This window comes from Rhinichthys klamathensis, unplaced genomic scaffold, assembly GCF_029890125.1.
Source record: "Rhinichthys klamathensis goyatoka isolate OS25496 unplaced genomic scaffold, OSU_Roscu_1.1 h1tg000133l_1, whole genome shotgun sequence".
NCBI classification, from domain to species: domain Eukaryota; kingdom Metazoa; phylum Chordata; class Actinopteri; order Cypriniformes; family Leuciscidae; genus Rhinichthys; species Rhinichthys klamathensis.
Window position 1 is genome coordinate 3056621 of NW_026606668.1, and position 27018 is coordinate 3083638.

The 27018-nt window shown below is 37.2% G+C and overlaps 2 protein-coding genes across 2 annotated transcripts; one reads left to right on the top strand and one right to left on the bottom strand.

The window, feature by feature from the left end:
* Window positions 1–403: 403 nt before the first annotated feature.
* Window positions 404–13596, bottom strand: polr1e (RNA polymerase I subunit E). The gene is made up of 12 exons (XM_056256871.1): window positions 13488–13596; window positions 13121–13224; window positions 12951–13027; window positions 12785–12870; window positions 12277–12329; window positions 11295–11439; window positions 11094–11204; window positions 10924–11020; window positions 9442–9575; window positions 7184–7265; window positions 6931–7062; window positions 404–702 (listed from the first exon to the last, which is right to left on the bottom strand). The coding sequence occupies exons 1-12, from the start codon at window positions 13543–13545 to the stop codon at window positions 543–545; spliced, it is 1239 nt and encodes a 412-aa protein (XP_056112846.1). The 5' UTR covers window positions 13546–13596; the 3' UTR covers window positions 404–542.
* Window positions 13597–15339: 1743 nt separating this feature from the next.
* On the top strand, window positions 15340–26170 carry tmem192 (transmembrane protein 192). The gene is made up of 6 exons (XM_056256872.1): window positions 15340–15476; window positions 17181–17336; window positions 17540–17801; window positions 19022–19159; window positions 23679–23781; window positions 25401–26170. The coding sequence occupies exons 1-6, from the start codon at window positions 15447–15449 to the stop codon at window positions 25510–25512; spliced, it is 801 nt and encodes a 266-aa protein (XP_056112847.1). The 5' UTR covers window positions 15340–15446; the 3' UTR covers window positions 25513–26170.
* The last annotated feature ends 848 nt before the right edge of the window (window positions 26171–27018 follow it).

Sequence of the window (27018 nt, forward strand, 5' to 3'; positions counted from 1 at the left end):
TGTTAGATTTACAGCAGGCTGTTATTATTTTAGTAATGTTTTCATACCAACTGCTGGTTTGATTTGTAAAGTGCAATATATGCATCTACTAAAATGTGCCTATTTTTACAGTATGGTTTTTATACTTATTGTGCAGTATAAATATAATCGCTATCATTGAAAACTGACTATTTTCCGTAGTTTTCTTTAGTTGCATTCTGCATAGATATGGATTTGATTCCAAAAACCCCCAAGACATTTTCCACAGGAAAAGCAATCCTTGTGCTCGCAAGCTAGACATTAACAGTCAGTCAATCAACACAGGTGTAATTACAGTCATCTCAAGTATACACAAATTAAACTCAATATGGACCGATTTTGCATCAGATTGTTGTAAAACCAATCAGAACACGGGTAATTCCCATTTCCATTTACAGAAGTGTCTTTTATTTTCCAATTCAATCTTACAAGAACACTAAATTGAGCACATTTGTGAAACTGCTAAATGAAATGCAGTTATAGCCGGTTTCTACACAGCTTAGAAACGCACTACTGTCCACGGCTCAGTTCATCCTCTTGCGTTTCTTGCGTTCCACCCGTCGATCATAATGCACCAGTGGAAGCACCAGAGAGGCCATCCTGTGCTCATCCTGTATCCCTTCTCTATTTGAGACAGTCTGACGGGACAGGGTCAGTCCCATGGCCTTGGCCAACTCCAACATTCTGCAAACAAACATTTGAAACCATGTCAAAATAAAGATTATAGTGGTTCTCAACATTTTTTTTAACTTTGTTTTTTAACATAAGATTACTTAAGACTGAATACCTGAAATTAAATAAATTTTATGCTACCCTGGAAGTTTGCCTAGGACCCCTAATGAGCCCTGTACCTCTGGTTGAGAACCAATGTCTTAGACCATCACAAGAAAGAAAAAATAAATTGTGCATATCTAGTTTGAGCCTAGATAAGGCTTCTAAATTATCAACATGATCATGCGGAGCCCCTAAAAGAAACATGGTGATGGAAAAAAAAAATATTTTAATATATTTGAGTTTTGCTCGCAAAACTTTTGCGTTCCGCCGAGAAACCTCGCATTCACTTGCAAAACTTTTGTTCTTTGCAAGCGAACTCAACCATTTTGAGAGCAAATGCAAAGTTTCTCAGGGGAATGCTAAACATTCGCTAGAGAATGTATTGACAAATAATTTTCATAAAAAAAAAAAAAATCATATTTAGGGCCCAAGCCCTAAGGGGCAAAGTGCAAAATATTTTTTCAACCTTTCGGGCCCTTAACATGCTCAAAAACTCTAAACCTTTGCACACACGTTGGAATCGTCTGCCATCAGGTTGTCATGGGGGGGCTCTGTGGCGTATTGCTTTTCACATATAGTAACCAAACTTCATACAGTTATAGATCTCATCGGGCCGAACAACATTCGCACTCTAGTTATATGCCAGCCCAACAGGAAGTTGACTATTATGAGTTGTTTGAAAAAAGCATGCACTGGAATTTGATATACTCCTCTTAGGGGATTCATCCGATCGCAGTCGGCAACTCGGCATGAAGTCCAGACATTGAGGATGCTAAATTGCAAGCAGATTTTTGATGTCTCGAACGGTTTGGCCGTGACTAATGTGAGTCAAAGTTATAGCGCCAACAGAATGCTGTAAAATCGCCCTCTTATTTTTGCCGATTTGCTTCAATCTTCATCAGAATAATTTCAAAACACAGCAGATGTACACCTGTGAAAGGATTCTTGATATCTAGAATACTGTTGTCATGCCAACACAAAAAACTATTCTTTTTGGGTGTTTTTGAAACTTGACATACACATCAGTAAGCCAGAAGACATGGGCAAAGCCTTAGAAATGGGCGTGGAGGAGGGGCTCTGTAGCGCCGCCTTTTGACTAAAGTTGGGGGTTAGTTTTACCTACAGGCACCAAACTCGGTACATATATTGTTCTCACCAAGCTGGACAACTTTCTAATTTAGCTCCGACCAACATGAAGTCAGATATTTTGGTTTGAATGTGCAGTTTTTGAATAATCAGCCTCTGAATTTTTAACTACTCCTCCTAGGGGATTCATCCGATTCACACTTACCTTTCTGAACATGGTAGCAAGCCATTAAGAAGATGTTCAATTGTGAATGGATATCGGATATCTTAAACTGTGTTGCCATGGCAAGAGATTAAAGTAATGACAAAAAGAGAAACAGGAAGAGCCTCATAGCTTGACAATCATTTTACATTTACCCAGTTTAAATGCATATTGCCCGTCGTGCACAGTTGCCCTAAAGCCACCGGGGTGGCGGTGGCGCCGCGGCTTGGGCCAATTATCGCTGCTTGCAGCTATATATTTTTTTCCTTCATGTCCCTTTAGGGGCTCTGTCTGATCAAAACTTTGCCAAAAAAAATATTGTACACAATCTACAACATGCCTTCTATCGTCTGATTGGATAGTTTATACTTTTTTTAGCATGTAGGGGTGGGCGATATCTCGATATTTAAAATATATCGAGATATTTTTTAAACACGATATGGATTTTGACATATCGTATACACTCACCGGCCACTTTATTAGGTACACCTGTCCAACTGCTCGTTAACACTTAATTTCTAAGCAGCCAATCACATGGCGGCAACTCAGTGCATTTAGGCATGTAGACATGGTCAAGACAATCTCCTGCAGTTCAAACCGAGCATCAGTATGGGGAAGAAAGGTGATTTGAGTGACTTTGAACGTGGCATGATTGTTGGTGCCAGAAGGGCTGGTCTGAGTATTTCAGAAACTGCTAATCTACTGGGATTTTCACGCACAACCATCTCTAGGGTTTACAGAGAATGGTCCGAAAAAGAAAAAACATCCAGTGAGCGGCAGTTCTGTGGGGGGAAATGCCTTGTTGATGCCAGAGGTCAGAGGAGAATGGCCAGACTGGTTCGAGCTGATAGAAGGGCAACAGTGACTGAAATAACCACTCGTTACAGCCGAGGTATGCAGCAAAGCATTTGTGAAGCCACAACACGCACAACCTTGAGGCGGATGGGCTACAACAGCAGAAGACTCCACCGGGTACCACTCATCTCCACTTCAAATAGGAAAAAGAGGCTACAATTTGCAAGAGCTCACCAAAATTGAACAGTTGAAGACTGGAAAAATGTTGCCTGGTCTGATGAGTCTCGATTTCTGTTGAGACATTCAGATGTTAGAGTCAGAATTTGGCGTAAACAGAATGAGAACATGGAACCATCATGCCTTGTTACCACTGTGCAGGCTGGTGGTGGTGGTGTAATGGTGTGGGGGATGTTTTCCTGGCACACTTTAGGCCCCTTAGTGCCAATTGGGCATCGTTTAAATGCCACGGCCTACCTGAGCATTGTTTCTGACCATCTCCATCCCTTTATGGCCACCATGTACCCATCCTCTGATGGCTACTTCCACCATGTCACAAAGCTCTAATCATTTCAAATTGGTTTCTTGAACATGACAATGAGTTCACTGTACTAAAATGGCCTCCACAGTCACCAGATCTCAACCCAATAGAGCATCTTTGGGATGTGGTGGAACGGGAGATTCGCATCATGGATGTGCAGCCGACAAATCTGCGGCAACTGTGTGATGCCATCATGTCAATATGGACCAAACTCCCTGAGGAATGCTTCCAGCACCTTGTTAAATCTATGCCACGAAGAATTGAGGCAGTTCTGAAGGCAAAAGGGGGTCCAACCCGTTACTAGCATGGGGTACCTAATAAAGTGGCCGGTGAGTGATTATCGATATATTGTTTATATTTAATCCTGATTTCGCCACTTTGCTTGTTTGCCTTCTCTGTGCTGTGCTCGCCCCCGCCTCCTTGCTTTTGTTCCCCCTCACCTCGCGTGTTGTCTCATTCAACAATTGTCTCATCCGCAACCAGCCCGGAGGCTACAGAACTCCGAGTGTGTCTGCGCGCGAGCGACAGAGCACGAGAGAAACCGAGTGTGAGGCTCTGTGAGCATTAATTGCATTAGTAAATTGGTAGCCTACATACAACAATATATAATTACTATATAAGAGGCATGGAAGTTCGATTAATGGACTCCAGTAATCAGAAGGCTACTACAAACGTCTTGTTTTAAACTATTGCAGGGCTCGAATTTCGGCGCGGGTATTGCGCATAATTATAATCATTCCCGCAGGTCTCCCATTTATAATGCGGGAAATTCCCGCAATCGTAATCCACACAGATTATAAAATCAAATCATTCTTTTAACAACTATCTGCCAGACGCAATTTCACAAACAGCGTGAGTGTTCAGCGGTGCCGCTTCTTTCTCGTCTCTCATAATGTGTTGTGCAAGGCAAGCATCAAGAGCTGCGGCGATAAAACACACTCGCGTTTAGGAGTCGGGACATGATGGATATTCACTCGCACAATCGGGCCAGCAGTGCATCGTGACTGAAGTTTACCATTTGCACGTCTTTTTAAGTCTTAACAGTTTAAACATTCAAGCGATTTTAAACTAATCAGTACTCGCGCGCTCTCTGAGAGATTATTTTCTATGCACATTCATAGAAAATCCGCCTTAAGAACAGCTGGCCAGTAACAAAAGTTATTTTTCGCGGATTATATTGCTTTAACACGCAAAATTGTCAATTTCGGTCGTCGTGAGTATACTCTAAACATAGTCGGTTTTGTCTTTAATAAGCATAAAACGCATGCCAGTATAATGAACACAGGATCCGTGCACTACCTCTTAAAGTGACGGCAGCCATATGTGTGTCATTCATTTTGTTGTCAATACAACAAAAGATAGCTTTAAGTTAAAGGAATCAGGATTAATAACCTATGTATTTCATTTATTCAGGACTAAAATACTACTCAGTGTTATTTTCCATTTGATTACTTTATTCAGTTTCTGTATATGAATCACGTGATTAATAACGATGACGAAATTCAGGCCCTGTGTTTAATTTCTCATTTGGTTACATTCTGTTATGGAAAATTAATTTTCTATTGATTGTAGGCCTATATTTTGAGTTGTATTCACATCCATTTTCCTGTAAAGATATCGAGATATATATCGAATATCGAGATATAGCAAAATATATCGAGATATATTTTTTGCTCCATATCGCCCAGCCCTATTAGCATGTAAAAGGCCTTTTGGTAAAAAAAATTGGGTACAAAAAAAAAAAGTGTACATGGTACACTTGTCTTTTTGCAGTTCAATCTTTCATGGTTTTTATAAAGTAAACATAAGAATAACACTCACTGGACTGAAGTAACAGGTTTACTTGATTATCAATACATAATGCATTACATAATTTTAGAAAATTCATCTTAAAGGGTTAGTTCACCCAAAAAAAAAAAATCTGTCATTAATTACTCCCTCTCATGTCATTCCAAACCTGTATGACTTTTATTCATCTTCGGAACACAAGTTAAGATCTTTTTAATGAAATATGAGCGATTTCTGTCCCTCCATTGACAGATATGCAACTACCACTTTGACACTTCAAAAAGTTAATAAAGAGATCATAAAACTAATCCATGTGAATTGAGCGGTTTAGTCCAAATTTTCTGAAAGGACACGATTGCTTTATATGAACAACAGATTGAATTTAGGCTTTTATTCACATGTAAACATTCATATCAACTCACACATCAGTTGTGGTAAACGGAAGCTCAAGCATGATCGCTTGATGCGCGAAAAACCAATGAGGTTCATTCTCACGAGTTACGCCAAATTAAATCGTTTCATCATATAAAGCGGTCGGCTCTCTTCAGAAAATTTGGACTAAACCGCTCAATTCATGTGGATTAGTTTTACGATCTCTTTATGAATTTGAAACGTCAAAGTGGTAGTTGTGTAGACTATCAACAGAAATTGCTCAGATTTCATTAAAAAAAAAAAATCTTCATTTTAGGCCGTGAGACAGAGGGTTGATTGGTACCATTTTGAGGGATTAAACCGCATGGTGATTTTTGTGTAGGTATATGACCCTGTATTTGAAAAATGTGTGATAGCATTAGATTCAAGGTAGTTTTTGGTTACGGAGGACGATTTTCAAACATATGTCAAGAAAAAAGAAAAATTAATTTATCTTTAAATAAATTTTACAAAAAATGTATAAAGTTTGATAAATTTTTATAATAAAAAAAGTTATAAAATTTTTATACATTTTTTAAATTATAAAAGGATAAATTTTTCTCTCTTGTAGTCACTGAACACCTTCCCTTGCGGTAGGATGATATAAGTGTTGATTTCTAATGAAAGCTACCATGGATCGGATCCTATCACACATTTTCCAACACTAGAGAAATTGAATCCCTCAAAATGGTACCGGTAGCCCAAATTTGGGGTCCCGTCTCATGGCCTATTTGTGTTCCGAAGATGAACGAAAGTCTTACAGGTTTGGAACGACATGAGGGTGAGTAATTAATGACAGAATTTTCATTTTTGGGTAAACTAACCATTTAAAATGTTTCAAATATGATGCATCTGGCTATTGAGTAAAGTTTGTCACTCAATCATCGTTGTATTGCATTGTACTGTCACAAAAAAACTACAGAGATTTGACCACAAAACTAAGCATTTAAATATCATCCTAAGACATATTACTGTTAGATATAGATTGACAACTGATATTTGTAGTCTGCTATAATGCGATGAAGATTTACATTATTAGAATTATATCTAAGTTTTTGCACATATAAATATCAGCAAGTGCACCAAATTGTATATTGTTGTTCAGTTTGAGCCTCTGGATATATTCTCCTACAGTATATCATACTATATGAGCCATAAAAGCTTGAAGTATCAAACATGATACTCAAAAATAAAAAAAGAACATGTAAACTTTTGTCTTAAGGTTCAATAAACTATTCCACTTAAAAAAAAAAAATCTGAGAATGATTTCATGTCAGGCTTTACAGGGTTAATGTGTAGAATAATAAGTTTGACTGACTTGTTATCGCTGATGTCCATGTCTCTGTGTAAGAGTGTGAGGTTAGCCGTCTGATAACCCATGTGCAACAGTAAAGCCAAACAGTGAGAAACCAGTTTCAAACGCATGGACGTCGACACTGTGTTCCTGAGTCTGTAGAGAGAAACATAACTTAATGGCCATTGTCTGAAATTTCATAGGTTTTGAATAAATAAAGGCAAAAATGAAGTCAGAACAGGCTGCAGGACTGTGCCTAGTTAGGATACACACACACCGGCCGTTGTGGAAACTCTCCACTGTGAAATTCTTCAGCACTTTGTTGTTGATGATTTTGGGACATCCATTCTCAGTACCAACTTGCAAAAGAGTGAAAATTATAAGGTTATTTAAAGGTGAAAAAAAGAAAGAAGATGGACATATACAGTTGTGGTCAGATTTATTGGCACCCCTGGTAAATATGATCTAAGATGGCTGTAAAAAAAATCTGCATTGTTTATCCTTTTGATCTAAAAAAAAAAACAAATTACAAAAGAAAACTAACCATTGAAGTAAAATAATTAAAAGTGTGTGTGTGTGTGTGTGGGGGGGGGGGGTCACATTATGAAGTAATGAGGTGATGAACACATAGCTGAAGTTAATGTCTCTGAAGTATATTCCCATTAATATTTACAGTTTTTAGCACACCAGGGTGACTAGGAACATGAAATCGTCTAGTTATGACTTGTTTCACTATATAGGAAACACAAAGGCCAAATTCCCTTAAAGCAGCACTAAGTAGGAATTCTGTTTTTGTCAAACAGCGACCCCTAGAGTCGCTGTGGAGTACTTGTACTGTCGTGAATAGCACTCACGCAGAGATGGCTCGCACTCAGGGCCGGATCCCCTCCCCCTGTACACCGGTACCTGTTCAGTAGGATGGATGCTGTAACGAGTGGAAATAAGGTATGGCCCCTTTAAGAGCTGCGCGCGCCCAACACTACATGTATACGGCGCCGGGTTATTTCTGTTAGATGCTCATTTTATCAGAATTTTATCAGATCTGTTTTTTGCCGTAAAGCAATTTGTTACCTCGCGAGACCTGATATCACACGATACTTCCTAACACTCAGGCCGGCGGCTCGGCGGCCCAAAGTTGCAAGGGTGGTTTTGCGGCTCACAGGCACCAGGGGGGTGCGAGACGACCACCATTCAACACGAAATCAGTAATATAAACATTACAATGACTCCAAAGCTGTTCGGTTAAGGTAAAAAAGTTACTTAGTTCACCTTTAATCATCCATCACAATGAGTAAAACCAAAGAAAATTGTTCTGATGTGCAGCAAAAGATTGTTGAGCTTCACAAAATAGAAAGTGGCTGTAAGAAAATAACTAAAGCATTGGAAATCCCCAATTTTCACCATCAGGGCAATAATTACAAAGTTCCAATCAACTAGAGATATTACGAATCTGCCAGGAAGAGGACGCGTGTCTATATCGTCTCAATTCACATTGAGGAGAAAAGTTAGAGTGGCCAAAGACTCTTCAAGGATCACAGATGGAGAATTGCAGAGATTAGCTGTGTCTTGGGGTCAAAATATCTAACAAAATATCTAACAGTACCTACATCATCACATGTTGTTTGGGAGGGTTTCAAGAAAAATGCTCCTCGCTCATCCAGAAACAAACTCAAGCATATTCAGGTGTCAGACACGACTGAAATTTCTAAAGGGACCGGATTCTATGGTCAGATAAAAATTTTTAAAAAAAAAAGCTTTTTGGCAGCAAACCCACCAGATGGGTTTGGTGCAAACAGGGATAAAAAAGTATTTTTTTGCTAGAGGGTTCTGCACATAGTATCAGATACATGGTATCATGGAATCATGGATTCTAGCAAATACCAGCAGATAAAAAAAAAAAAAAACCAACCGCTTCTGCTAGAAATCTTATAATGGGCCGTGGTTGCATTCCATCAGGAAAACGATCCAAAACAAACATCAAAATCAGCACAAACGTGTCACTGAGCACGAAACGAAGCTTCTGCCATTACCATCCCAGTTCCCTGACCTGAACCCTATAGAAAAAGAGTGAGGTGAACTGAAGAGAAGAATCACCAACATGGAGCTGGGAATCTGGAGAGATTCTGTATGGAGGAATGGTCTCTGATCTCGTCAGTTGTTCTTCAAACTCATCATGCATTATCGGAGAAAACTCACAGCAGTTACCTTGGCAAAAAGAGGTTGCAAATAGTATTTAATAAAGGGGTGCCAATAATTATGGCCAACATGTTTTGGAGAAAAGCATTCATTTCATAATGCGATTTACCCCCAACTTTCAATTCTTTTACTACAATGAAAGGTTAGATTTTTGCAAATTTTGACAAAAAGATGAACAAGGCAGATTTATTTTCACAGCCATCTTTGATCATATTTACCAGGGGTGCCAATAATTCTGACAACAACCGTACAACCAGTAATCTTGAAATCAATACATTATTATCATATGATCTACTGGCACAGACAAACTTAATTTAACTTTATTTCTTTAACACTCACATTTGAAGGATACACTACGTTTCTGTAGTGAGACTTTGATGAGGAAGGACAGGTACCAGGCACAACGAGACTGTCTGTCACGAGCTGCGTCCTCAGTGGGAAGTGATTCAAGATGTCTAAGAACAGTCTGTGGACTAGAGAACAAATTTTTATGAATAAAAACAATCATTTCTATAATTAATCTGGAGCTAAAACATAGCCAAAACCAACAACTTTTCCAGCCATTTTTGGAGTAAAATTATTTTCAAAACTTGTGTCATGCTGGAATCACAATTTTATTCTCTGATATTTCAAGATTATTAAAAATTCAGCTTGGGGTCAGTTATTTCTTTGAAGAAATTAATACTTTTATCCAGCAAGGATGCATTAAATTGATCAAAAGTGGCAGATTTTTACAACCTTTGGAAATAGAAGGTAAGGCGGATATGCCGTCTTTGACCGGCGACGCAATAACACAGGCTGTTACACTGGTTAAAATGGCTGATTTTTCTGGATTTAAACATTATTGGAAACATTTGGGACAATGCAAGTACACAAGTCAACAAAATGTATAACATTGTTCTAATGGTTTTTGCATGTTTTAGTCCAAAATCTTACATATTGGTCGGGAAGTTCGGTCTGGACTCGATCCATTGAGGAGTAATTATGATCGGTTCAGAATTAGTCGGGCCAATCAAATTGCCAGGGCGGGCTTTATACGATGATGGACAGATGATCTGCAGTTACGTAATCATCACGTTATCAAAGAGTGCTTGGGTTGAACTGGTTTCCCTCAAAGATGACTGCAGCTGGAGAATTGAGATACATAGATTCCGCTATTGCGTCTGTTGTAAAAGAAATCGACAGCGCATTCATTTTAAAAGACGAACAGAGAACTGCAATCAAGGCATTTGTCGATCGGAAAGATGTGTTTGCCGTCCTTCCTACGGGATTCGGCAAAAGTTTATTTTATCAGCTGGCTCCGATGGTCGCTAAGAAGATGGGACGCAATGAAAACCCTGTGGTCGTGGTGGTTTCTCCTTTGGTCGCACTCATGGAAAACCAAAGGAGAAACCAGTAAAAGTAAAAGAAGCAACACTCATTATTTTACTACTTCTTCCAGCGTGCGTGTAGTCGAGTTCTGTTGACAATTTGCGTAGCTCATAAAAAATCACTTACTGCGTTGCTCTGATTGGTTGTAGGTCTATCCAATTGAGTGCAGAGGTTTTTTTTTTTCCTGGTTCGGTTAAGACACGCCTCATAATCAAAGCCCTATGGAGCAGTATCAGACTCACATTCTGACTAGAATATGAGTATGACGAAGTCAGGCTAACATATTGTGCCTTTAAAATAGTAATAATTTTTATGTTTTACAACTCTACTATTTTACAAATAAATCCAGCCTTGGTGGTTATAAGAGAATTCTTTCAAAACTTTTAATTGGTATGCGTGTGTTATCATAAAAAAAAAAACTGGTCATCAACGTCATGATGTTCTCCATACCCAAGCTCATCTCTCATCTTCTGCAAGTCTTCAGGGGTCAGCGCTGCCATCTTCATTCCAACATCCTCCAGCGCATCAAACTCAATTGGAGACAACACTAGAACAAAGTTAGGGATCTTGACACAGAAAAAAATGACGTGGAGAAACATATATAGAACTAAAAAGGATACATTGGTCAAAGGGGTATACATCTTCTGGTTTTTCTGCTGCAGTGTTGCACGGGGGGAGGAAGAGGAGGGTCTCTGTCTTTGCCTCACTTTCATTCACTTCATTACGCAGAGCTTAAGAGACAGAATTGAAGAGCCATTGCTATTAATCCTTTTCAAAGCACAGTTTAGTCATGAATTGTGAAAACCCATACTGCTACTTACCTTCCACTCCTTTCCGATCTATGACGTTGCTGGCAGCCAGTGCCACAGCCTGCTGAAGCATTTCGTTGCCCACCTCGTTGAGTCTCCTGGAGCTCAGAGCCCGCTTCTGTTTAGTCGTCCCGAATGCTTCAATGAGAGCATCCACCTGTGCCCAGACAGAGAAAACACACATATGGTTTATGACTTCTTCAATGATGCACATGTTTTTCATTTTTTAATTGAAGTACTGTACATTTGTATATTTTTGGGGGGCTCAAAGAGAAGCGTCTAAGGGTGATTCAACTGTCCTCATTTCATAATAAAGTAAAAAGCTGAAAAGCAAAAATATGACATTTTTCAAAAGAAAGCTTTAGCCATAGACTGTAGTTTGGAATATTATTTAGTAATTTCTTAGACAAATAAAAACATGCAGTTAAAAACTTTTGTTTCAAAGTCATGTGGTCTAACCATTGGCAGGAGTAAAAAAGAAACAGGAAATGATATCATAGATATCTGCCAAGATTTAGTGTTAAGGCAAACAAGTCTCTTAAAGTCAGCATGAAATCAAAATGATCAATTCTTTTCTTTTTTTTTTATGGAAAATTGCAGTGTTCATTATAAAATCTTTATCTGTGCATATTTTTTTGTTCATTTTTTTAAATGAATGTGTCCTTGTAATTTTTAATCAACATTAAAGCATTTTTTTTTAAAGCTGATGACATGAGCACTGGCGCGAGGGTGGGACAACAACAATCCATTTCCCTCGGATGTGTCACAATAGAGAAGACAATGATGATAGAAACTTCTGTCTAATGCCAACCTAATATTTCAGATAATTTTATGATAAGGCAAGGTTAGTTGTTTTTAGTCCCCAAAAACATAACATTTATAAATATTCAAATTTGTAAAAGTGCTTTTGACTTGATAATGGTATAAACATTTTACAAAACCAAATGAATATAAAAAATACATTTCTAAGAAAGGCACATATTCAGTTACTCACCTTCTCTCTGTATGTCTCAGCTTGCTTTGTGTTGTCATCTCCTGCGGATTCACCTGAAGACACACACTCAACAATGAACTTCTCTTTCACTGTCTAACAAAAGACATATGGCTCCTATCTCTGTTGTAGACAACAACATTACTGTTGAACATTAAAGAATTACAAAGGAGCCATGATAATATTTTTTTACAAACCTTATGACCAATAAATGACTTTTCCAATCATTAAAGATTTAATTTGACAGAAATTACACTCACAGGAAGCAATCTCAAGCTGATAAGATATTTCAGTATGGAGCTAAATGTATTTTCAGATTATTCACTAAAAATACCATAACTATTATACAATATTATAACTTATACTGTACAATAATATCAATAGACATTATTATAATTAATGACTTTGAAGCTTGAAAACCACCATTTTAATCAATTTTCCATGACCACGAAGACCCCTGAAAAAATTTTTATGCCACTATTTTGATACATTACAAATGTGCCATATTTACCTGGTATAAGAGGCAGCATATTGAACAGCTGAGCATTGTGAACCTTCATTTGCATAGTGCTCTTGTCCAGAACTCCCACAAAATACCTGTTAACGACCATTACAATCCCATTATTCAGAGATCCAATTATCATTCAACTAATCAGTTTTTATACAGATCACCTCACCTGCACAGATTATTACATTGCGATGACCCAGGCCCAAAGTTGCTCCCAACATAGGGGAGTCTGTTTGATTCTGCAACCTAACATGGGAACAAAATATTTCTTAACACCACATACGCCAGATCTTCAAGACCTAAAATAAAAATGGTTTCAATCTGCATAGGTAGTTTTACCACAATCCGTCTGTTTTTCTTTCTGGGGTTGACTCCATCTTCGTGTTTGAAGAGTTTGAAGTCCAGGTGTTTTGCTTTTCTCACGAGGCCATTAGAAAATTTAACTACAATGACAAGACTGTGACTTAAAAATATGGAAACACTTAACAACAAACATCTAGCAATGATTTATGACTATTTTAGACTACAAACTATTCAACTGAGTACGTTAATAATACATTGTTTGATTTGGACACGAGCATGGTGCGTTTCCACGTGGGTTCATTAAACACAAAGATTACATGTATTTTTAATAAATCAGAGTCAACAAATAACGCCAACAATATATTTTAGTACGCCTATGATGATTCGGATATTAAAAAGTTACCAATATACGCATCCTTTCCCGTTTCTTCACGTGATTTCCATGTACAGGTCTCCGCCATTTTTAAAGTTTCTTCGGCTGAAATTCACACGCGTATCTGCACAAACAGCGACATCCAGCGGTTAAGAAAACTTATACATCCGTTTTCTTAAAGTCCCCATGAAATCAAAATGGAAGTTTTGTGGCTTTTGGTATGCATATGTTAGCTTTACTGTTATCTATAAGCTAGTGTGATCCAAAACAATTACAAAATTCGCATTTAGAAGATATTAGCATTTAAAATTGTCGGTTGTTATGTTAAATAAAGCTTGCAACATGTCAGCGGTACAATCAATCGTACAGCGATTTTTTCTTTTTAAAAAAGAGGAGCTGTTCAATATGTCCAACCCTGTCTTCCTATTTCATTGGAAATTACGTCAACACATTAAATGCTGTGCATTTCAAGGCACTTCAGTTGGCCTTTAACAGTTTTAGGGTCGTGACTCGTGGACGCTGCATCGCATCGTCGCGGGGAGAAACATCCTGCAGGATCAAAACTTAACTTTACAGGGATAGTCCCCAAAAATGAAAATTCTGTCATCATTTACTCACCCTCAAGTTGTTCCAAATCTGTATGAAGTTCTTTCTTTCAACCAAACAGTTGATGGACCCCATTGACTTCCATAGTATATATATTTTTCACATTATATGGAAGTCAATGGGGCCCATCAACTGTTTGGTGGTTACTCTGTCATATTCTTCAAAATATTATTTTGTGTTCAGCAGAAGAAATACATTGTATGAATGAGTGAGTGAATGGGTGAATGTGAGGCAAATTGTAAAGCGCTTTGGTGGCCATTGGGTCTGTGAAAGCGCTATATAAGTCCATTTACCACCATTTACATTCATACAGGTATGGAACAACTCAAGGGTGAGTAAATGATGACAGAATTATCCCTTTAACTATGAAGAAGTACTAGTGTCCTTGAAAACTAATCAGATACATTTTTTGTGATCTCTAAATATTCACAAATTTACCTTTTCTTTGTTTTCAAGTTCTTTATACATCAGTCTAATAAAAAGTAGGCTACAGCAACGTTTGTCAAATCTTCATTTGGGTCAAAATGTTTCACGTTATGGAAATAAAACAACTAAAGATCAATCGTAATTAGTGTAAAAAGGTACTGTCATAAATAATTGTTACACATTGACATTGTATTATTGATTTTATGCTTATTGCACTCTTGATTTAGATAATAATATTTTTTAAACATTTAATACTTAATGGGTTTTTTTTTAAAATGTCATAGGATTGAAAGTCTTAGGGTTTAAAACTCTTTCAACGGATCTGGTTTTAGGACAGAGCATGAAAATCTTCACAGTTATCATCACGTTTATTTGAAATTGTCTTGTGACATCCTTTGACGTGATTCAAGTGAGAAAGCTAAAATCCCGGTGATGAAGACAGAAAAATAAAACATTTCCACAATGAAAAATACGTTATGCGTATTTCATGTAGCCTACATTAAATTACATTACATTAGGGACGTCTCCACAATTATTAACCAAGAAAACAAAAACAAATCTATGCTTGACTAGTGAGATTCTAAGTAATTGGAGACAGAACCTTTTTCGTACTCCACGTTGTTTATAAACCGTTGAAATCGGTTGAGAAATGTAAAGGTAATTGTGCTTTTTGTCCATAAAAAGCAGCAGTCTTGCCCGGACCAATATGGCGGACTCTTGCGGTGTCAGCTGCATACATCCGGTGTCATGCTCTAGTTCCGCCTCCTAACGTCACCTAAGCCAATCACCTAAGAGTAAAGGACGAGGGCCACGTAACTAAATTAATATTCATACGCCATGCCTTTGTAATAGTAGGAATGGTTACATCGCAGCCACCCGGAAATCCAATTTAGAAATGTTTATGTCGGAGGTTTTGGCTTAAATCTAGAGGTTTGGCTTTGCCTGTGATGATCAGGCATGGAGTCCGAGCGCACATCGGCTTATGGCGTGTGTATAAACATTTTGTTTCTCTTGCTGTTCTTACTACTTGTCAGTGCCGCTGCTAGCCATTTTGGTGCCCTAAGCATAATTCCTTTATGATGCCCCCCCGCCCCCCCTAAAAAAAAAACATTTTCATTTAGGATTTTCATTTAGGGGGGCTAAGCCCCCAATGAGGGTATGATTTATAAAAAAATTAAAAAGCTAAAAAGTAACACTTTAGATTAGGGTCTAATGCTTACTATTAACTAGTTTCATTACCATGCAATGGCATGGTTTTATAATCACTGGGATCCCGAATTTGAGGCAGGTTAGTTAGGGGTGTTCGGGGGAAATTTTGGATTTTTCTGAACTACAGATGTGCATTTTAAGATGTTGTGAAGGCAAAAAAAAAAAAAAAAATTCGATAACAACAGCTTTAAAACCATGTCAGTGGGCAGCTGATTATTTTTCTCTCCTCATCAGCATCACACTCTTTTTCTCTTTGTTTTTATCTTGCCCTGTCTCTTCCCCCCCTAAAGTTGGCTTTTTTATTTTACTAAAGGTTACAATTTGTATTTTATTCTCAATATGTACACATTCATTATAAATCCTGTGCCTAACATGATGAAAACGGCTTTGTTCATGTTTCTTGTCCCCTCACAATGACAGTAGCCTAAACTATTACACTAGGCTACATGTTACATAGGCCTATTTTCAGTTAAAAATGGCGAAATTAGACAAAACTATATTAGTTTGCCTAATTATTTTTTGTCATTCGTTTAACATTTATGACCTAAAAAAAACTGTCAAATAAATAAAGTTAAGTTTAGCTACTTACATCTTATCTCGCACTTGACCGTACACTGAAGCGTCGAGTTCGCGCTCAGCGTCTGTGAACATAAAGCCCGCCTACTTTGATTTGATTGGTCATTTCAAATATTCTGACATTGACGAGCAGTGACAGACCAATGAGGCTCAGAAGAACACACACATGAACACACACACACACACACACCCTGTCCTGTGTTTCTGACGTGCTCTCTGTCTCTGCTCGGCGCCGCTGCGGAATGAAGAGGAAGAACGCGCTGAGTCTGATTATAACAAGAAGTTTGATGATTGGTTTTTCATTAGGCTATTTTTGGTGCCCCCTCAGCACTTGGTGCCCTACGCACAGCGCGTGATGCGCGTGGTGGGAGCGGCGGCGCTGCTACTTGTAGTAAAAACGTTTACGAAAGCAGGGTCACGAGAGCAGTTGAAATGCAGCTGTTCCTTTATAAATGTCCTTAATGACAGATTGCTTAAAATGTAATTGGTTTATGTGTTTAAGTAACACACATGTTTCTCTGTGCTGTTGCTTTTGGTTGTCTGTTTGTTTCTATGTAGTAGTAGAATAATAATAACAATAATATACACTTTACTTTTTATAGAAGTTAAGCCTACTTTCAGTGTCTCTTTGGTCTCTATTTATAATGACGCTACTTCGTGTCACCAATGTTTTGATAATGGCGCTATTCTCTAGGTCGTTTAGCTGGTGACAGGAGCCTTTTACAGTTTTTGTTGTTGTTTTTTTGTGTGGAATAGAGAGTCATTATTGGGCCCTAATACAGTTCATGCATTAACACTTTGAAATGCATGACTTCAAAGTAACAATTAATGCCAGCAAAGCAGCTTGCTATGACTATTACAACGCACGACCTAACCTGTATGTGTCTCTCTTGTTTTGGTGACTAGAATAACACAAATGCAGATTTTACACAAAGCACTGACGATGAGCACCCTCTCATTGATGGACCACTTGTATCCCAAGATGCACTTGAGTCAGTAATCAAGAGAGAGTTTCAGAAATTACCCACTCATTGGGCATTCAGTGTCCTCTCGTTTTTTCATGTGAGTAGAAACAGAGCATTGCAAAAACACACACTGTTGCCCAACTCAGAAAAGTTACTTAAAGTATGGCAAATCTGTTATTTACTCACCTTCATGTTGTTCCAGACTTGATTGGAAATGTTACTTTCAGTTATAATAATAAACCTGTTGCAGACACACTCGCTATGTACTTTTTGAGTCATTTCTCTGTTTGTGTTTTGCAGGTGGTTTATGTGGCGCTGTGTATTGCAATCACATTATTTTGCTGGATATCTGATGAGCACACTCCTGAGTGCACTGCAGCATTGCAGGGGATCGACTCCAAGACTGTGGTGTTACTGGGGAAAGTTGCACTCTGGGTGATGGTCTTTATATTTGACAGATTTGTCCAGCGTCAACATAGCGCTGTGAGACGGAGAGGTTACATGGACTTCTACAGGTTGACCCGAGGAATAAAAAACCTTCCTCTGCTCATTCACTCTGCAGGTGAAAAGATATTTCACACCATTTTAATGTCACATTTCCCCCTCTGTTTCTTTGCCACTTCATAAAAGGGAATCTCCATAAATAACTTGGTAATGCAAATACCAGTGTTATAGTTTACAAATGACCACTAGATGGCAGCACATAAGCTATCATTAGGAGTGTTAATATACATTGATTATGGAATGTTTGGATCAGGGGTTTTCAACTTTTTTCCTGCAGAGCTTAGTTCCAAACCTGATAAAGCTCACCTGCCTATATCTTTCATGTAATCCTGAAGACCTTGATAAGCTTGTTTGGGTGTGTTCGATTTGGAGCAAAACTATGCAGGAAAGTGGACTTCAATGGCCAGAGATGAGACCTGTTTTAGATTATGAAATTAATTTGATGTAGTTGCTTTTATTTATTATCCTTAATACAATCTAAATCCTGGTCTATTGTTTTTGTCAATATTCTAATATGATAACATTTACACTACCATTCCAAAAAAAAACAACTACTTTTATTTAGCAAGGAATCATTCAAGTGATTAAATGTGACAGTTAAGACTTTTAAAATGTTAGAATTTTTTTTATATATATATATATATATAAATTATATTCTTATAAACTTTCTATTGATCAAAGTATTGTGAAAAAAACGTTTAACATTTTCCCAAAAATATGACAAATATATTAGGCAGCACAACTGTTTTCAACATTATTAATAATACATATTTCTTGAGCAGCAAATCAGCTTATTAGAATGATCTCTGAAGGATCATGTGACACTGAAGAGCTGGAGTAATGATGCTGAAAATTCAGCTTTGCCATCCCAGGAATGAATTACATTTGAAAATGAATCAAAATAGAAAACAGTTTATTTGAATTGTAATAAAATGTCACAACATTGCTATATTTTTTTAATCAAATAAATCCAGCCTTCGTGAGCATAATAGACGTCTTTTCAAAAATACATAAAAAAAATCTCACAGATAATAATTGCGGCAAATAATTGTGAATCAAAAAGGGCAAATAATTGTGAATCATACCAAATGAATCCAATTGATTCGAACTGAACCACGACTAAATCACAGATTTTATGCAGTGTATTATCTAGTTAATAAGCCATAATCAATGAAATATTTACACTCCTAACCAGTGATCGACAGTTTTTTTTAATGGCTAATACAGATATTCGTGTCTGATATAATGCAGAACTGCTCTCTCTTCTCTCTTATGTAGGTAATGCATTGATCCTGACTGTAATTGCTCCATCCTCTCTGCTGGATGCAAGGGTGAAGAATCTGTCTGTATATCTCCTCTTGTCCATCATCTGTCTGGAACTACTGCTTACACTTATATGCTTGATTAGATATGCAGGTACTCCCACACACTGGTTACATTCGCACAAAATTTCTTCATGGATTATTCTAATACGGAATCAAACCCCAAATCTCCTATATTTGTATCACACACAGTGTCCAAAATTGACCTTTTGCTACACCTGCCTGCCAATAGCAATAAGTATATCTCACTGGCTATAAAGCTGTATTTTTTGCACTATTTGTTGTCCTTCTGACAGTAGAATTATGTAAGTTTTAGTTCCTCTGTAGAAAACATTGGTCATTGTGTAGCTCACATATATTAGCTATTCTCTGCAATGCTAAAAATACACTTGTTTTGGTGGCTAATTGCGAGTATTAGTTGCCACAAGGACTGTACATGCTCACCTCCCCCAGCATGCATTACAATACCCAAGCTTCTGTCCTTATCCCCTTTAGAAACACACCAGGCAGCTGTTGTCCCTCTCAGCCTCTTTTTCTCGCATTTTTGTGCTCCTTATGATAAAATAACAAATAACTCTTTGCTCACCCGTGGAAAGGGATGGGGGATATTTGAGAGAATGTCAAAGAGAAAGACCATATGTGGGGGGAAGAGGCTTGTTATGGACACACAGCTCATCTTTGCCAAAGGCAACCTGAATCCACCCCACCCTAATACACCATGGCATTGTCTTTACTGTTGACACACACACACACTTACACACATTCTCGTATCAGTGCCTGGATTCCAGAGATGATTAGTGAAGTGAAGCTTGACCACATGTTATCTATAGAGACACACCCTCACTCGCTCACTTCATTCTCAATGAGGTCTATCAGTAGATATCACCTTGTGTCTCGTATATCAGTCTATGAAGTATTCATGTGGCGAGGAAAATCTTTTAGATGTGTTTTATTTTGTATTTGTATGCTTATACACTACTTTTCAATAGTTTGCGGTCCGTAAAAAAAAAAAAAGCATTACATTGGTCAATAGTGACATGAAAAGATATTGATAATGATGCAAAGGATTTCTGTTTTAAATTAATGCTGTGCTTTTGAACTTTCTATTCCTCAAAGAAAAAGTTTTTTCATGGTTTCCACAAAAATATTAAGCTGCACAACTATTTTCAATATTGATAGTACAATAATAAATAATAAATGCTTCTTAAGCATCAAATCAAAAAATAAGAAGAATTTCTGTAGGATCATGTGACACTGAAGACTGGAGTGATGATGCTAAAATTTAGCTTTGCCATCACAGGAATAAATTATATTTTAAGTTATTTTACAGTTTTTATAAATTGTAATAATGATCAAAATAATATCAAATAAATGTAGTCTTGGTGAGTATAAGTGTTTCAAAAACATTACCAAACCCACATTTTTTTTTAATGTATAGGTTCAGTGAGGTTCAAAAGTCCACATCAAAAATCTTTGACTAAAAATCTGGAAATAACGTTTTCACAATGTTTTATGTATTTATTTATTTATTTATTTTTTCAAATTCTGATTAATATTAAGTATTTAGGATTCTGCGCCTTTGATATTTCTATTTTTGCTTCCATTGAAGCACGGGATGCTCTTTGGAGCATTTTAAAACCTTGTGGATAAAATGGATCTCACAAACTGGATCTCATTAAGCTTGAGTGCTGCAGGAAATTTGAAATTCATATTCATTTTTTTTTTCAACTTTTCACTCAAATTGTTATGCTGATAATATAATTTTTAAAAAACGATATATAATCAGTTTAAAAAGAAAAGAAAAGTGGCTGTAGACATTACATGGATGTAGCTAGATTGACAAATTTAGGAAAGTTTTTTTTGGTCACTCGCACTTGAGATGATTCCAAAAAAATGAACCCTAGTCTCGACCAAAAAACGATTATTTTCTTTACATTTACTGTGCTAACGAGTGATTTCTATCCATTTAAGCACCGTTTATCTCCTCCTATCCATATATCCATCTCTCTGTCCCTTTCCTAAAGGAAGGTGCAGTTAGGTCAGAGTCATGCTCCAGGGTCTTTGAAGTGTCCTCTGTGATGTTGTATCTCTGCCTCTCTCTCTTCATTTGAACATGAATGCAGCGTTCTGTATGGGCCGTATGCCGCCTCTGCACTTCAAAGGAAGTTTAGGGCCCTTCAAAGGGGGCGAGGGAGGTGATTGGGACCGGCATTGTTTTACCGCGATGCACGGAGAACATGCGCTCGGCCCCCGTCATGTTCAAATGTGCTCAGAGATGCCATTGGATTGAAATGGAGACATATGATGCTTGAGGGAACATATTGATTTAAAGTTGACTGTGTTTTTCATTCCAGGCTCTAGAATGAAATGCTTCTCAGTTCTAAGAGCATGTGTATGTCGCACAAAAGTGCTAACATTGTTCAATGGATTGGACTTCTATGCAACATTGTGTTAGAACGCAAATGTCATGAATTATTGACCGCTAGGTTTGGTTTATTGTAATGGTGTTTATTTTTATGGTGTCTTTTAAGGGGGGGAAGCACTACTGTTTAGCAAAGATATAAGGAATGTGACACGTATATCAGAAAGACTGTCACTCTTTCTCAGTTTAAAAACATTCTTTAAAGGCTATTCTTGATGTATGGTGACAGATCTGACAAATTACCCTAATAACCTTTCAACATTCCATATCTAAACTCGCGTACACACTGTATTTTTACTCAAATAAGTGCTTAAGCTCCATTTACTATTATATATTACACTTATATGACACTTCAGAGCGAGAGAAAAGGTGTGCATTATCTCTAAAGAGGGAATCCCTGATCTCCTTCCTGCCCAACTCAATGGCCTGTTGGCCCCCATTTCCTGCAGGTGATTGAAGAAAGAGCAGTTTTATCTGATTGGTGTGTTTGTGATGGGTTGGCCAGGTGTGGGTCAGGAACAACGCGGAGGTTTGTGTGTGTTAATGTTTTAGGTGATTATGGTGTAATTAGAGTGTATTCAGAGACCCTGAGATATTTTCCACTTTGATTTGTAGATTATATTTAGACAGATATCATGTTTGATCCTATAGCAACACCTTTAAGATGCATTAGCATTAGAGGATAAGTATGTTATTATTTCAATATTAAAATGCAGAGACAAATATCACAAAGTATCATTAACATCTCAAACATTGCTCTGTCTGTCACTCAAGATATAAGGCATCTTCTGCAGATCGCTAGCAAACTTGAAAGTCTTCTGTGCATTTTGTAAAACCGCAAGTGGTATTATCATAGTACCCGCTTTGACTGACCAGGGGCGAACTGGCATTGGTATGTGCCTGAAAAGTTAGTGCTTAGGTAGAAAATGGTTGTCCGGGGATGTCCGCAACATGGCCAAGACAGCTGAACAATTCCACCCGGAAACAAACCTTTATCATGTTGTACATCACTGCAAATAATACAGTTACACTACCGTTCAAATGTTTGGGTCAGTGACATTTTTAAAAATGTTGAAAGAAGTCTATTCCAGCTCACCAAGGCCGTATTTAATAAAAACAATACAGTAAAAACGGTAATGTTGTAAAATATTATTACAATTGAACTGTTTTCTATTTTAATATATTTTAAAATGTAATTTATTAATTAATGTGATGGAAAATATAAATTTTGCCATTACTCCAGTCTTTCAGTGTCAGAAATCATTCTAATATGCTGATTTGGTGCTCAAAAACATTTCTTCTACTCTTTCTTCTTCTTCTGCATAATATTGTTGGGTAAAGCATGATATTTTCCCCCAGAATTCTTTAATGTATTGAAAGTTTAAAATAATAGTACTTATTTGAAATAGACATTGTCAGACAAAAAAAAAAAATCTGTTTCAATAGTCTCATCTTTTGATCAATTTATAACAATGAATGCTTATAAAAGTATCAATTTCATTTAAAAATATATTTAAAAACCCAAACGTTTTAATGGTTATGTAGTTTCCAGCTTTCCAAATAATTGTCAATATATTTTAGATTTACTCGCTGAGTCGCTGTACAATTTTTTTTCTCTCTCTGTCCCAGTCTGCCCTCTTTTGTCATCATTCACATATTGTGAAGTCTAGAATATTTGGTCCGTATTCTGATCGAATCTGCTTGAACTCGCTGTTCTTCCCAGTGTAGGAAGTGAAAGTTTGCTGATTGAGAGATACATTAAAGGTGTGAGAGAGGAGGGAAGTGACGTGTGAAATCCCACAGTTGCCCTGTGTTCTCACGCTCTCAAAACACACACTAGCCACGCGTCTACTGGCACACCTTGTGGTGAAGAGTATCCGTGCTGAACGTGACTCCTGCTCACACACACTGTACGTGTGTCTTCACACACCTAGCTCACATTGCGCCGTCAGACGCACACTACAGCTATCAACATTTCTGTCTGGCTCAATTTTACTCGTCTCATTTTGGTAATGGTAAATACTCTCCCTGTTTATCATGTTAAAGGAGTAGCCATTGTGGTCTTAGACGTTTGGACCCTGCTGTATATTTAGTGTTATTGGAAGGAAAGAAGAATGAGAGGGGGGTGGAGAAAACCTTACCTGTGTTATTTTTTTTGTACATTTATCTCTTTGTATTTTGTGTGTTTCAGAACATGTGAGGAAATTTAATAGCAAGAAGCCCCATCCTGATGTGACTGAACAGGAGCGATCTCATGGCTTCTCCAGCGAAGCGCATACCGAGACAGGCTTCAGGTAACACACATTGGTGATAGACCAATATATATATTGAATAGACATATTAATCAGCTTATATTGGACCATTTTAAGAAGCTGTTTAGCAGAAGTATTCGTTTAAATAAACCAACTGCCTTTCTAAGTAGATAATGTGAGTTTTTGTCCATTAAATTTTATTTTTATTTTGAGTAAATATTGAGTAAACAAGTAAATAATTTATCATTTGCAACTCCATATTGGGCATAGAAAAAGCCATATTGGTCGACCAGTAGTACACATAAAAATTGTACATGGTAAATGATCAAATAATATTTTTTAAAGAATATCGTTTTATAAATGTAACTTTTTAATTATATCGGTCTGGTAAGTAAAACTTCAGTAACACTGATAGCTATTCATATAATTTGTTTATTATAAAATTAATAATTTGGGATCAGTAAGATGTGCGTGTATATATATATATATAATTATTATTTTTATTTTTATTTTTTGGCAAGGGCACATTAAATAGACCAAAACTTTGTAGACTTTTAGGTTTATTTGACTCTAAAAAAAAGCCTATAGGCAGATATTTGTTGTTGTTTTAAGAATAAACTTAATTTTGATTAATTTTAGACTTCATATTTAATGTCATTTTGCATATCCAGTAAATGCATCATTATTTAAAGGTAGGACAGGCAATTTTCAGATAGGCTAGCTATAGCGAGCTAGCTTTGAAAGCATAAGATCCCACCCTCCCTTCAAAATGTCTCCAAAGCCACGCCTCCTTCAAAACACATGAACGCATACAGCAGGGAACAAACAAAAGCGTCACGAGAGACAGGATGCGCGGAGGAATGAAAATGCATATGCTGACAGGCAGACAGGACATCATCTCATTACATTCGGACCGATGAAGATTTTATGGTCCTACGATGTGATATTTACATATAAATACATTTAGAACACATTCCTTAGTGATTGCTATCAGGATGTGAAGAGACTTTTAACCAGCATAGCAAAAAAAAATCTGGAACAAATCTCCTACCCTGCCTTTAAGAATCTTTTGACAATTGCACTGGAAAACCAGACAAAAATACAGGAAAATACACTTTTTTGCAGTGTGAGCAGAAGGTACAATAAAAGATATTTCCACGTTCTAGTGTTTGAGAGCAGAGCAATTCAAGCTACTTTTTTTGTAAGATGAACTAAAAAGTAATGAATATCTGTTGTATAATAGAACTCACTGTGTTTCTCCCTAGATATTTACATTTCGAGAATATACAGTATTTTACTCACTGTGTTCCCTTCAATACACTCCTTAAATTTGATTGACTTGGTCTTCAAAAGGTCTTTCAAAAGTGTAAAACCTGCAGAAACCCTGATTTGTTCTTAAAATGTTTTAAAATGAGAGCAGTTTTCCACAGTAGACGTTTGGCATCTCACCAAATGCAGATTGATCTCTCATACTGAACAGTATATAGTTATCTGTATCGGCCAAAACAGACCATATTGGGGCATCCCTAAATCTACTGTTTTTTTTGTGTGTGACTAGTGTTTTCATAGACGCACACAAACACACACACACTCACATTTCAAGCCCATGTGCTGTGGACAGGTCAAACAGGTGCACATGTGTTCTGTGGTTTATTTCACAGAGACGGCTCCAGTCTGGAGGATGTAGTGGAAAAGCAGGCGGACCTGATTGATTATCTGAAACAGCACAACAGCGTTCTGAGCAGGAGGATCCTCACGCTGACCGGCCAGTAGATCAGAGCCTGACACGTGCAAACAGAGAGAGTGACTCAGGACTGCTTGTGCTTGTGATGGGGTCTGAAGCGTTGCGTGCGAGTGTGTGTGTGTGAGCGCGTCTATCTTGACTGGCATCGGCAGCCATGGCTCACTGATCAGAAGACTTTTTGTGGGAAACGATCCTTGGTAACCTCTCTAACGACGCTCTCGGGTTTCCATGACGACAAGTCTGAGTAGACAATGGCCGCAATTGGGAAGTCAAAAGCCCTCTGCTGCAGAAATGTTCAATGAAGATGCTCATTATGAGTTTTTGGGATAGCGTGATCTTATCAAACCAAAAGCTTTATCGTGCGACTTCCGTTTCTCTGTGTGCATGTACTGTATGTGAGAGCATGAACAAGAGGGTACAGCGGTAGAGTTAATTGTGGGCTTAATTTGACTTATTTTGTTCATAATTTGTATTTTTTGCTTTGTGGGTCTGTGCTGATTTTGTGTGTAATAATTGTGTTGGAAGGATGTTTCTGGTGTAGGAGCCATTCAGAAAACGTTGTTAAATACTGACCTTTTTAGTCCTGTTGCTTAATCTCACAGATGGTGTGAACTACTGTATTTTTATGTAAAATAATGTGGATAAAATGTATTGAAACTTTTTGGGAATAAAAATGAACAAATTTGATTGAGTCCGGTAGGTGATGTGCATGTCTAGATAAAGAAAGGGATAAGATAATACTAGATGTAGTTTAGAACACACATCAAGGTCTTAGAAATGCACTCTTTATATTTTTGTTGGTTGCAAATGGATTTGGAGTTTTTTTGTGCCATGTTTAATAAACGTTTACATTTAATGAGATGTGGTGTGACCTAATAAAAAATTAATTTTCTTTACACTGTGAGCATAGGTAAGTGTACACATCTTAATAATTATATTGATTTTTTTTAGACATTTTATGATGGTTAAAGGTAAACTTTTCAATGTAATATCCAGATATTTTGTTACAAGTATTAGTACAAAATTAAAATCCTTACTCTAATTATGAATGGGTTGCACCACATGACATTTTATGGTTTAAAGAAAAGGTAAACTTATCTTATAATTTAAAGGGATACTCCACCCAAAAATGAAAATGAAAAGATATTTTGAAGAACGATTGGAACCAAACAGTTGTTTGGCACCATTGACTATATACTATGGAAGTCAATGGTGCCAAAGTTCCAATCGTTCTTCAAAATATCTTCCTTTGTGTTCAGCAGAAGAAAGAAACTCATACAGGTTTGCAACAACTTGAGGGTGAGTAAATGATGACAGAATTTTCATTTTTGGGTGGAGTATCCCTTTAAAAGGCTTAATGACCTTGACATACAGTCATGAGGGACATGAAACTTGGGATAAAAGTGTTCAACAAATTGTCACTGAACATGAAAATCTGTTTTTTTGGAAATCGTCTGTGGATCCATGTTAAAAGAGACTAAAATAAATCTCAATCTTGGATTGGGAATGTTAACTTTTCTGATTGGGGGCTTTTC

What these genes read in the sequence shown, in the direction of transcription:
- tmem192 (XM_056256872.1), top strand. Translation starts at nt 15,447, where the DNA reads ATGGAGTCCGAGCGCACATCGGCTTATGGC. An exon ending in AGCGCACATCGGCTTATGGC is followed by an intron (nt 15,477 to 17,180) that starts GTGTGTATAAAC and finishes TTTGGTGACTAG; the next exon opens with AATAACACAAATGCAGATTT. An exon ending in GTGTCCTCTCGTTTTTTCAT is followed by an intron (nt 17,337 to 17,539) that starts GTGAGTAGAAAC and finishes TGTGTTTTGCAG; the next exon opens with GTGGTTTATGTGGCGCTGTG.
- polr1e (XM_056256871.1), bottom strand. Translation starts at nt 13,545, where the DNA reads ATGGCGGAGACCTGTACATGGAAATCACGTGAAGAAACGGGAAAGGAT. An exon ending in CAATGTAATAATCTGTGCAG is followed by an intron (nt 12,871 to 12,950) that starts GTGAGGTGATCT and finishes GGTCGTTAACAG; the next exon opens with GTATTTTGTGGGAGTTCTGG. An exon ending in AAGATGAGAGATGAGCTTGG is followed by an intron (nt 9,576 to 10,923) that starts GTATGGAGAACA and finishes TTTGTTCTCTAG; the next exon opens with TCCACAGACTGTTCTTAGAC.